General features: G+C 33.3%; 1 protein-coding gene across 1 annotated transcript; it reads left to right on the top strand.

The window, feature by feature from the left end:
- The first annotated feature begins 773 nt into the window (after nucleotides 1-773).
- Nucleotides 774-2,773, top strand: LOC134273922 (atypical chemokine receptor 3-like). Its single transcript, XM_062756138.1, has 2 exons — nucleotides 774-1,750; nucleotides 2,542-2,773. Exons 1-2 carry the CDS (start codon nucleotides 774-776, stop codon nucleotides 2,657-2,659), a joined length of 1,095 nt encoding a protein of 364 aa, XP_062612122.1. The 3' UTR covers nucleotides 2,660-2,773.
- The last annotated feature ends 10,633 nt before the right edge of the window (nucleotides 2,774-13,406 follow it).

Here is a 13,406-nt window from a genome sequence, read left to right as displayed (position 1 = left end):
AAAGTTGGACTAATTGTACACTCACAAATCCCATTCCTCAATGAAATAATTAAATGGTCAAAAAGAAATTAAAGTTTATATTCAAGTTGGGTTCTTGATAATTTCAAACCTTTGCGAAAGCATGTCTTTTTAGTTAAATCTTTCATTCTTTGATAAAAACAAGGTAAAAAAGAATTAACTGAAGTTCAATCATCCTTATTTAAAAACATTCAATATCCCTCTGCACAGAGTCCAAAGTACCCTTCCAATTTATGATTTGTTGGTTGAAGAATTATCTTGAAACTTAGGCTTGGTGATAAGTTCGCTTTTTGCATATTTTAGTTTTTTTAATTTCTTAATACATAATTAGTCATTACAAGGAAGTACCCTGGACATTACAAAGAAAAAAATCTGGGTCTATTTGATTTATTGGGTACAAATCTAATATTCCATAACAGTAGCAATCATAAAAGTAGCTGATGTTGTATCTAAGTAGCCAGTATCTAGATTTATAACAATGTAACAGATGGATTGTAATTGCAGAGATAAAAATAAATGGTTCTTTTCTGAATTGAACATTCGACAAAAAACCCAAAAGAGACACATTCTATCGTGTTATAAAAGATTTCTAATACAAATGCTCACCTTCGTAACATCCAGTAGTATATTTCCCTCAATGTTTCAACCTGACAGATCAAAGCGACAAAATGAAATGCTTTATTTGATATGTTTGTTTGTATTCTTCATTATTTAGAGGACTATTTCGTACACATGGACCTTTCTACTGCAAGGCAATGGTGGAAATAGGTAATAATATAACTGGGAATACTTCTGCTCTCTGTGCCAATGATTTCTGTAAAATTGCAAATTACATTTGGATCATCTTATCACCTGTAATTTTTGTTTTCGGGTTGACCAGTGGATTTCTAATGATTTTAGTGTTGGTTCGGATAAAATTCCAGCGATCACCACTGATGTTCTTTATATTTGTCCTAACTGTGACAGATATAAGTATTTTGTGTGTCGGTCTTGTAAGAATTTGGATTTTAGAAACATGGGACTTTGACATTAGAGAATTATCGGACGTATCCTGTAGCATTTTTCATTTTCTTATCTATTTCTTGATGCAATATTCTTCATGGATACTTGTGTTTGTAACCCTGGAGCGTTTCATTAAATGTAAATATATAATGTATAAATCATTGATCACTATGAAGAAATGTACATACATGGTGATATCTGTGTTCATCCTTCTTGCAGCTTTAAACTCGCATTATTTTTGGACACATAGTTTTGTCATCACAGAAAACAATACTACTAGTTGCAATGTCACGCCAGGGTATGAAAGGTTTGACGACTGGTACATTAAAATTGACCTGTTTATCTTGTGTGTGATTCCATTTTGTATTATGCTTTCTCTGGACATTATAATTATGAAGAGTTTGAAAGCAGCACGCACGTTCCGAAGATCCTCCATAGCTGCTCCACAAGTGTACAATCGGATGAAGAAGATGGACCGAAAACTAACCAAAATGTCCGTCATCACGAACAGTTATTTTCTCGTGTCTACACTACCTGTTTCATTATTATTTATCCTGACTGTGTATCTTAATAGTGCAGCAGAGCCTTTGTATTCGATCTTTACACTGTGTGGAAGCATAGTATATACTTTACAGTATAGTAACTATGCCGTAAACTACGTATTTTACACAATTTATGATAAAAGGATCAGAAAAGAACTCAAACGAATTTTAAGGATCGCAAAGCCTAGGTAATTTTGTTCTCTCATTTTTTCATTTCTTTTTGTCGAGATAATTTTCACCTCTTAAAATACCACTGTAAGTGCAATACTGTAGATCACTAAATTTTCGCGACACCTTATTTTCGCGAGATATTCATTGACTCTTTATTAGCGAGACATAATTTTTACGAATTGTTGTTTTTCCTCTATATAATCATGATAATCGTAACTAATACTTTTAAACGCGAGAATGAAATTTTGGCGAGTTCACTGTCTCGCGTAATTACGCGAAAATTAAGTTCTCGCGAATAAAACGTGATTTACAGCATTCATTTGATATATCTTTATGATATTTCCTTAGTTTGATTTTACTTTCTAATTCGTAATGAAATGCTGTGAACTATTTAAATGAAAATTAATTTTCAAATTTCATCAAATATGAAAAAAAGAAAGATAAATAAACTCGAGTTTATTGGAGATTTGTATAAAATGTCTGTCGCATGCGATTCATTATTATTGACCAGGTAAACTTAGTAATCCGTAAACGATGGGGTAAAACATGGGTAAAATAAGTCACTCCTAATACAACCAAACGATAGGAATTGGCAAACAAGATCATTATATAGACGATAGAATTTTTTGATAGCACTGTAACATCAATAATGCATAGTCTGTTATACAAGAGAAACGTGCACTAGAACTCGAAATAATTGTTAGAAATAAAGAAAAGTTGAGATAATGAACCAGAAAACTGGCAAAGCTCATTTCATCTTCGATTTCAATAAAATGAAGTTTAATATTTTAACTTAATAATTTGACAGGTTTGTACAACAAGGCAGTCAGTACACGCTGCGGTCCAGCTCCATGGAGACGTCTCAGTCGTTATCAGCCACCTCTACAAACGTATCCATTAGAAGTATCTCGGGGAACGTCACGTGATTGTTAGAACCAGACAAAACACAAAACATGACTGTCCTGTAAAGCAAATCAAATACAGGCTTGTATAGCTGAGAGGGCAAAGTTTTATGTCGAATAAACATAATTTTTATTGAATGAAGTGATTTTGAGGTTCTTTGATTGTAATAACCTTTCGATATAAACTATCAAAAAACAAATACTCAGGAGTCAACTTAATACAGAGAGCTGGGTAACAGGGAGATATAGATGTAAGAAAGCGGAAGTTATAGATTCACGAATAATCAATATTTGATCTAACGGGAAAATAAACTGTATTTAGGGACGTTTATTAATTTTTGCTAGATACACAGACTATCATTATAATATTTTATAATATTTTGGAAATGACGTAAGCTTCATATTTACAATCTTGTCAATTAATGTTTCGCGGTATTAACATCTGAAGCGTTCACAAACTGAATTGAAGTAAATATACCTACGATCATTTTAAAGATAAAATGCACTTACAAGAAATGATAATCCATTATCATGAAGGATATGGAGATAACGAATAGTATTGAATATCAAAGTCCATAAAACAATACAAAGTAGGAGCAGAGCAAGCAAAGACCTCTAAAACATTAGAGGTGGGATCAGGTGCCATGGAGGAGTGAGCATCCCATGCTTACCGGTCACACCCGCCAAGTGCTTCTTGTCATGATCGGGAAATAACGGAAAAATCCGTCGTCAATTCAGTGTATAAATAATGGACTAACAATTAGTATGAAAAACGTCAGTCAGCATTTGACTCAATGATACATTGTATTTGATAACGAGGTTATTGTATCGACCAAAGAACTTACGAAATGATGGCCTTAAACGAGACTGCTGAAATTCTTGTTTCAGCAACTTTTAACCTCTTTTTTGAAATTATTCATACGTATGCTCTAGCAGATCAAATCAACAGAGATATATAAACTCCGTTTGCAGGTGATGAAGGTATATTGCTGCATAAGTAAGGGAAGTTGACGATAGAAAAGTTAAAGTCATCACGCTTGGTTGTTAGATTACCATGAACGTCTTTTTCAAGTAAGATATCCAAGTATGAAACAGATGTGTCAGACTCTGTGGTATCTTTTATCTCAAACTATTCGAATAGGTGATATCACTTTTTGGCAGTAAATACCAAAACGGCGCCCCACATTTAAGACTCATTTGATACTAGAGCATGCTCTACGTATGAACAATTTCTAAAGCGAGGTAAATTATTGAAATTTTAAAATGTTATATCAGAAGTTTCGTTTAAAGTCATAGTTTAGTAAGTTCTAGGGTCGATACAATGACCTTGTCAGCAAACACACAGACTATCATTTGTTCAAATACCTTCATACTAATTGTTAGGCCATTATATACCAGTACACACTGAATTGTCGACGTATTTTCCCATTATTTCCCGATAATGACGAGGAGCACACGAAGGGAATGACCGGTCGGTACGGGATACTAACTCATGGCACCTGATCCCACCCTATGTTTCTGAAGTCCGTGTATTTGCTCTGCTCCTATTTTGAATTTGTTTAAAGGACTTTTGAGTTTGAATCTGTTTTCTTCTCTGTATTTCAATCGTCATGGGACAATGTAAATACATGTATGGAGACATTCTTATTCATATACATGTAATATGGTACGTTTTCGTTCAGACAATCTTAAATAATGTTATTTCCTATAAAATATATTCCTAAGAATTTAATATCTAAAATGTATTACTGGGTGGTTAAATAATTGTAGGTGGTCTGATCAGTGGAATATTTGCATTTCCTTTTTCAGAATCTAAATGTTTGGGGATCATTAGTGTGATTTTGGATAACATTTAAACTTATTTTTAAGGGGGCCGACTGTAGTTTTCATTGCGCAATATTTCGCGCATCATAGTAAAATGACGCGTATTTACTGTTTTAAAGCAACTTTTTCCACTTGATTAATAAAATTAATCAAAATTAAGAAATTACAGATTTAAAAATGTAATTACAATTTTATATAACAGAATTTTTATCCGATTTTGCTACTGATAGGTAGGTTGACGACGTTATAGTGTGTTTTTGACGTTAGAATAAACTGAAACTCTTAAAGCAATATGAGCTGCAACTTTGATGTCGGAATTGTTTGTTGAAATATTGTAAATAACTATTTCAATGACTGAAAAAATAACATTATATAACTTTTGTTGTTCATATTTGCAATGGAAGATCTATTTATAAGCTTTGATTGAATCAAAATTACATTATTTTCGTCCTGTACAATAATGATTTCTTGTATAAAAGTGTAATTTGGATTGTGTCGTTCTTCTGCTTTATTTTAGTACAATTGATCATAAAGGTTTAAGTTACATACAAATTTATCAAAATAACAACTTTTAACACCAAAATAAAATTTTCAACAATGCAGCTCATATTGCTTTTAAGAAAGGGGTAATAAAAATGTTATTAAATAAAAAATAATAAACATACGCTTTTGAAATTTAAAACATAGAAATTTGAGAGTCTCTCTATTATGCTTATCATTTTTTCATATCATATCTTTGTGCCCGTCATAATTTGTAGAACTTGATAAAAAAACAGGAAAATTCGTTAATTTTTGTTCTTTTGAGATGCCCCCTCTGGTAACAAGACGGTAGAATTTTGTGTTTCTTACACATAATGTACAATATAGTTTTACTCATCATATATTATAGTTTGAACAAAAACTTTATTGTATTATTTGTATAATTTGCTTTAAAGTGCTAAAAATTGGCATTTTTCATATAATCCTATAGTAAATGTACCTATATTTTGAGACGGCCCTTAAAAATACCTGGACGTTAGATTTCGCCCAAACTTTACATGTACAAAAGTTAATGTAAGTCATATATTGTATAAAAATGAAGAGTTTCGCTATTGTAGTTTTCACACAATAAAACCCCACTCGACCCATAAAATTGGGTTAAATCACCAATAACGTTGGCAAGGGAACAGGTCAGCAAGTCGAACACAGTAGGAACAACTTTCTACAACTCTTTTGGAAGAAGGATATGGAGATAACGAACCGTATTCAATTTCAAAGTCCATAAAACAATACAAAATGAGAGCAGAGCAAACACGGACCCCCGAAACATCAGAGGTGGGATCAGGTGCCATGGAGGAGTGAGCATCCCCTGCCGACCGGTCACACCCGCCGTGTGCTCCTTGTCATGATCAGAAAATAACGGGAAAAATCCGTCGTCAATTCAGTGTATAAATAATGGACTAACAATTAGTATGAAAAACGTCAGTCAGCATTTGACTCAATGATAAATTGTATTTGCTGACAAGGTCATTGTATCGATGATAGAACTTACGAAATAATGACTTTAAACGAGACTGCTGATATTCTTGTTTCGTCAACTTGCTTGTCAATAATTTACCTCGTTTTAGAAATGGTTCATACGTAGAGCATGCTCTTGCGTATCGAATCAACTGAGATATATATACTCCGTATGCAGGTGATGAAGGTATATTGCTGCATAAGTAAGGGAAATTGACGATAGAAAAGTTAAAGTCATCATTTTTATCATATAGCTTGGTTGTTAGATTACCATTAGTGTCTTTTTCAAGTAAAATATCCAAGTATGAAACAGAAGTGTCGGACTCTTTGGTATCTTTTATCTCAAGCTCACCAGGATATATAGTATCGACGTAGGAATGGAAATTACCATTTTTAAATGACAATACGTCATCGATATATCTAAATGTCGAGTTGAAGGCCACAGCAAGTGTTTTCTTCTTTTCACGCATAAGATTTTGCATAAATTCTGCTTCATATGAATATAGAAATAAGTCTGCTAATAACGGAGCGCAATGTTTACCCATGGGAATTCCAATAGATTGTTGGAATACCTTGTCTCCAAAAACCACATAGATATTGTCAATCAGAAACTCAAGCATCTTCTTGATGTCAACTTCAGAGTACTTATGTGTGCAATCAGAATCTGTTTTAACAAAATAATTTTACAAACGACCAATGACGAGGTAAGTAAATTTACGAGTTCCATTTTTATTGAAGAAGCAGCTGTCAATGATATCAAAAAGCCTGGATTTTAATTTGTCGTGGGGAATTGTTGTGTATAAAGTTGAAAAGTCGTACGTTTTTAAGCTGTTGATTTTTGAAAAGTCCTGTGATTTCAAATTGTCTAAAAGTTCTTTAGAATGTTTTAGTATCCACATACAACTTCTTGAATATATAGTTGCACAGTACTCTTAAAGTTTTTCCTTCACTGGAACAATTAGATAACATCATTAACTAAAACTTTGTTGTCAATCATGCATTAATGCCTCACATCCGTTAAGTGCGTTACTCTTCTAAAAAAAGAAAAACTTTTTTTTTGTTTTTGCTCAGGACAGACAGAGTAGGTTTAAAAAAAATTAAACACAATACCGTAAAATCACAGATTTTCGTCGTGTAAAATGTTCGAGGTTTAAGGATAGAATATTGGTTTGTGGGAATTAGATTTCATTGAATTTGATGATGGAATGTTGAGTTGAGCAGTGTTGAGTAATTATGCATATAAAATTTTACATTTGGAGGTGGTCATAGATTCATTGGTCTCTCCATACCTTGAAAACGAAGTAAATCAACATACACACCTCTCCCAAAATGTCTGTTGTTTCAAAATTTCACAAACAAAAATGATCTCGATATGTATCTGTAGAAAAAAAAACATGCATAGCTACATTTTAAATAGATTTATTAAATAAGGTCACTATCTACATACTCGATTTTCTTGAAGTCAATTTTACCTACAATATTATCTCGTGTGCTCTCTGATTGACATAGCATTTGATGTTACATAGCATGACATCAATTCAATCTTCTTTTTCTTATTTTAACTGATAAAATTATGTTCCCCAAACGAAGTTGGGGAACATATTGTTTTTAATCTGTTTCTTATTATTATTATGTCGCCCCGAACGAAGTCGGGGACGACATATTGATATTGTACGCATGTTTTTTTTATCCAGGCTGTTTCTCGGAGATGGCTGGGGCAATCTTCCTGAAACTTTCCTCAAAGGACGATCACTGGTTGTAGTTGTGCAGTGAGGTCGTTCAGTTCCAACATGTCTACCGTTGCCATGGAAACCTGTAAAAAGCGACGAATTTTGTCCGAGAGTGTTCTCTCTGGTCCCTTAGACGTTCGTCATGAAACTCTTTTTATTTTAATGATTAGTATCTGTAGTTGTGCAACTCGCATTTAAAATTTTCAAATAATCGATTATTGCCATGGAATCAAGGGGAATGTTAAAATTCTTTAATTTCGATTTTCTCCATAACTACTCAAGCAATCGTTTTGAAACTTTCAATGTTAATTCCTTGCAATGTGTCAAAGTGATTTTTACTTTTAAAATAATTGTAATGAGTCGCTCACAGTTGTCATAGAAACGAAACAGAAAAAGGTTAAGATGCACACATGTGTTCTCCAAGGTCTAGGTCAAAGGGTCAAAGTTCTTCGTGTCCAATAAAAGCTCTTTTCACAAGGATTACATATTTGAAATACGAATGCCCTAGCCCTTACCGTTCAAACGTAAAGTACTATGTTCAAGACGACCCCCCCCCCCCCCCTTTGAAGCGCACTGCCAGTTAGAATACACATATCTAACATATGCAACTTACAAGTGACGTTTCAAAAGTTTCATTCATAAAATTCAGTTCTCCTGATGTGATTTCATAGTTTGCCAACCTTCATTCTTCTTCTGTCTTGTCTCTAGATGTTAAAATTATTTTATTTTATCTATATATAAAAAACGATTGTCAACTGCATTTATTAGCATTTCACATTTTTTTGTATATCTATTACTTGTATACAGTATTATTAATTTCATTAGATAGTGCAAGTATAAATTAGAAAATTGGTACGTTATTTCCATAGTTTTTATTCATTCATAAATCCTAGGATCCGCTCCTACAAGTGCGCTAAGCCTTGATCACTACTGTAAACAAAACATTCATCTTGCCGAAAATGTTCACGATTCCGCTAAACTGAGAAAGTTTACACATGATTTATCATCTCATAAGAAACATCAGCCCTGTACAATGCAGAAATGCTCGAATTGAAGGTGACATGTAAGATTCGTTTTCCGGCAGAACGTCTAAAAATGAAAGTGAAATTTTAGAGTTCTCCTAGCGTTATAATACACAAAAAAATTCGGCTGATCTTCTTAAAAAATTACATTTGCCAAGCTTCATTGGTAGGAAAGATACTGCCAATTAACAAGTATATGAGGCTCAATTCAGTACATCTGCCCAATTTCTTTTATGCAAGTCTGCAAATTTAGGAACTTGTAATTTTTTCCTGCACTACTTTCTTCTCCTACCGATTCTAAAAATAAAATAGGATGTACCCAATTAAGGTCTTCCGTTTCCAACCGAAAGGACTGATACAACTGGATGGTTGTCCAAGCTTAGCTAATGGACCATTGTTTTAGTTATGATAAACATGAAAGTCTTGTCCAGAACGGGGCGACATATGCTATTGCTTGCAATAGCAGACTTTCTAGTTATTATTATTTTTCTTCTTCTTCCTGGGTACTTTTTTGTCCGGGAATGATCTTGTAAACTGTTCGTCCGATGTAGGTAAAACCTTTTTAGGGTAGGTAGACATGTTATGTAGATTTGTGGAATCAAGGTCATTTTGCGCGCACGTGCTTGCAAGAGCGTGCACGTGCAACATGTGAAATGACCAATAGAATAGAATAGATATAGCCGCAACTTTTCTATTTTTTGATGAATTGCTTTGAAACTCATAATATGAGGATATATTAGTAGTATGGACATGACGAGGTCAAAATAGCAAAATCTCACGCGCTTGCACGTGCGCTTCGCTCTGATTGGCTGAAACTAAAATCTCAATATCTTTCTTGTTTTTTGACAAAATCCTTTGAAATTTTAAACATAGTCATACATTATAAAGATCTACAGCCTGATATATAAGAATTATCATAAAAGCATGCGCATGCACATGTGCTGCAATCTGATTGGCTGAAACTTTAAATGCGTATAACTTTCTTGGTTCTCAACAGAACGGGATGAAATTAAGAATATAAAAAGGTATGAAGAATTACTACATTATGCTACTATTTGAATTGAATGCAAGGACACGCATGCATGCACGTGCACGTGCACAATACGCAAAATGACCAATATATTTGAAAAACGGTAACATTTATAATTTTATGATTTTTCTTATTGATTCTCACGACATAAAGAAATGTTAATGATTTAGACAACATGCCATGATCATCTTGCACGTGCATGCACGTGCTTGCGCGTGTAATGAGTTAAATGACCTATAGTCGGTATCATTTTAGCTTTAATAATTCTTATATGAAATCCTTTGATACTGAGCTTATTTTAAAAATGTCTTAAAGGAAAATGGCACAAAAAAGGGGATTTGGGGAGCGTTTGGGGAACATCTGTAACGGTCCCCGTTACAATTAAAACTAGTTTATTGTAAAACAAAGCTATGTTGGTAAGAAAAACTACAGAGTAAAAAAAATCATTCGTTGTATCGTAATCCAATGGTATGCTTTTCTGTTCAAAAGGAAGATAAACTTAGTTCTTTGGGGAGGTAAAGAATTGATGAAATACCTTTATTTCTATTTGAATGCAGATTTAATTCAACAATTTGATAAAGAAACTTCCTTTTCAGATAAGATAAACGTCAATTAAATTTCTTTTTGTAGTGCATCGGTGATTGGTTTTAAGATACAATTCTTATACACTGTTAAATGCTGCGCAGAAAATCTTAACAAAATCGTTAATCTTGCTATATTTGTGTAGAAAGATAAGTCCGATTTAATGCGTCGGTTTCTTGAACTAAAATTTCCTAGCGAATTTGAAATAGATACTCTTATTTTAAAAAAAAAGTCAGTCGTGCCTTTCTTCATATTTTTAGTTGAAGTTAGAAATAACTTCCTGCTTATCATACCCGTATTTCTAAATGTTTCTTTTGATAGCAAACGTTGCTGCCTAGATATTAACACGCATTCTCTGTAAGCACCAAAAAATCTTGGAAACGACATGTCTCGGATTTTGATGAAATTTTCACCATAGGTGTGTCTTGGTACAAAACTAGTAAATATGGTGTCGGAAGTTCCACACGTGCACTTGGTTGCCATGGAGACAGATCAATTGAATTCGGCCATTTTTGGCCCATTTTGACTAAATGAAAACATGAAAATTGAGGAAATATAAATGACTATTTATTGGTATCTAATACACTCTAACAAAAATCATTGGATCATATGATAACATGACCTTTTAAGGTACACAGGACATATAAACGTTTATTCTAGAAATATTCCTCCTGTAAGAAAAAGGTTATGCAAACTTACATGGTTTCTAAAAATTTGAAAAATTGGGAAATTGGAATATTTTGAGATCTTTGAGGCTAAATAAGAAAAATTGTCCGCGGAAATTTCCCAAATCTTATTTGTGTTATTATACTTGAGAATAAGTAGTGTCATTTCATGAAAAAACATAAGTGGGCTTTTGCTCCTATTTTTAGTAACATGTATCTATAAATAGATATATTTTAGAAAAATGTGAAAAATCAAATTTTGGCAAAGTTTTAATTGTCATTAATGCATAAATAGAACGTAGGTTGTAAAATTTGAAATTTTAATGACAAGAGCTGGTCACCACTAGCTGGTATGGACAACGGTTGAGGGGGATTCCCATTTCTATTTTTAGTAACAGGTGGCTATATATAGAGATGTCTCTTAATATATAATTCTGTTAAAATGGTCTTTCTATCCCCCCTCCCCATTTTTTATACAACTCCCACAGGACATTACTTGTGATGTAATAGTTGGTGATAACGACGTAAAAGCAATTATTCAAGCTGTCCTAAATAAAGGGAGGCCCGATCTCCCAATTGGCGAAAATCATTACTATTATTGATTAATAATAATTAATTATACATTATGCCAGACATTGGCCAAAATATAGGGAAGACTTTAACTCTTTGCCCAAACGAATGATCTGAGTTTATAGGAACTTAAAGGCAATGTACGAAACATGAATTAGAAATAGAAAACAATGATCAAGTTTTTAAAGTCCTTTGAAATAATACAAATTAGAGGGAAAGTCATCGTGTGCTCCTTGTCTTGATCAGGAAAACGGAAAAAATCGTAGACAATACAGTTTGGAAAATGAAAAAAACATCTATCAACAGTCAAAATAATGATATATTGTATTTCCTTGAGATCCCTGTATCAAACTTCATTTGTTAACATTCCTCTTTTCATATGTTGTTCGCGTGTATACCGTGCTCTTGGGCATCGAATCATTTAGGAGACATTTAGTCTATATTCTGGTGATATGAACAGTTACAGAAAATAGTGATCATCAGGCTTATGATGTGGTTTTTGTCGTAAGGTGTCCAGTAAGTCTTTATAGTAAAATATCAAAACACAAACCAGATGTGTAAGATTTTCTGGTGCCTTTTTGTATTTCAAGTGATATATCCAATTGCAGTAGAAATGATTGATAATGATCTAACTGTCGAATTGAAGATCACGACTTCTTTTCATGTAGAAGTTAACGGAATAAAATTAAAAACCAACGTAATAATTTCACAAATATAATGAATTCGAATTCTGTTGAAGATTACGCCAGGCGATAGACAAAACTTAAAAAAGAAGATCATGACACGTTGTCAGAATAGGTAAAATGTATCTGATGCATGTTAAAATTTCGCATTAAGGGATTGAGGTGCAAAATGAAGAAAAAAACTATACATCTGTGTTCAGTAATTTAGAAATGTAAAATCAATTAGATTACACAGTCAGTATGTAGTGGTCCCTGCTGATAAAGCAGATAACAACATTGTCTTTGTTAGTAAGGCTCATTATTTAATTTGTATTTTAAGGGAACTGGGATTTAATGCCACAAGTGGTAGTCCAACTTATACCCATAGCTCCCTTTCTTAGGAGGAAATTCTTCAAAATCATTTGTCGGTTTTGAATATTTTTATTATTCCTAACAACCAGAATAAATGAAGGATATAAAGATAACGAATAGTATTCAATATCAAAGTCCATAAAACAATTTAAAATAGGAGCCTCTAAAACATCAGAGGTGGGATCAGGTGCCATGGAGGAGTGAACCCCCTTCTGACCGGTCACACCCGCCGTGTGCTCCTTGTCAAGATCGGGAAATAACGAAAAATATCCATCGTCAATTCAGTGTATAAATAATGGAGGATATGGAGATTACGAACGGTATTGTATATCAAAGTCCATAATTAATACAAAACAAGAGCAGAGTAAACACGGACCTTCAAAACATCAGAGGTGGCATCAGGTGCCATGGAGGAGAGAGTATCCCCTGCCGAACGGTCACACTCGCCGTGTTCCCCTTACCATGATCGGGAAATAACGGAAAAATCCGTCGTCAATTCAGTGAATAAATAATGGGCTAACAATTAGTACAAAAAACGACAGTCAGAATTTGACTCAATGATAAATTGTATTAATTTTGCTGACGAGGTCATTGTATCGACCAAAGAACTTACGAAATGATGACTTTAAACGAGAATGCTGATATTCTCGTTTCATCAACTTGTTTATCATAATTTACCTCGTTTTAGAAGCTGTTCATACGTAGAGCATGCTCTTGCGTGTCAAATCAACTGAGATATATACTGACCTTATATTTTTGATAGTTCAGTATTTGTACGAATTAGTTGTTTTTGCTGTTGTTGTTGTTGTTCTATTTT

The sequence above is a fragment of the Saccostrea cucullata genome, unplaced genomic scaffold (assembly GCF_032062105.1).
Source record: "Saccostrea cucullata isolate Sc308-1 unplaced genomic scaffold, CSIRO_AGI_Scuc_v1 ctg124, whole genome shotgun sequence".
Classification (NCBI taxonomy): Eukaryota; Metazoa; Mollusca; class Bivalvia; order Ostreida; family Ostreidae; genus Saccostrea; species Saccostrea cuccullata.
The sequence above is the reverse complement of the archived record's forward strand: the minus strand, read 5'-3'. Positions and strand labels throughout refer to the sequence as shown.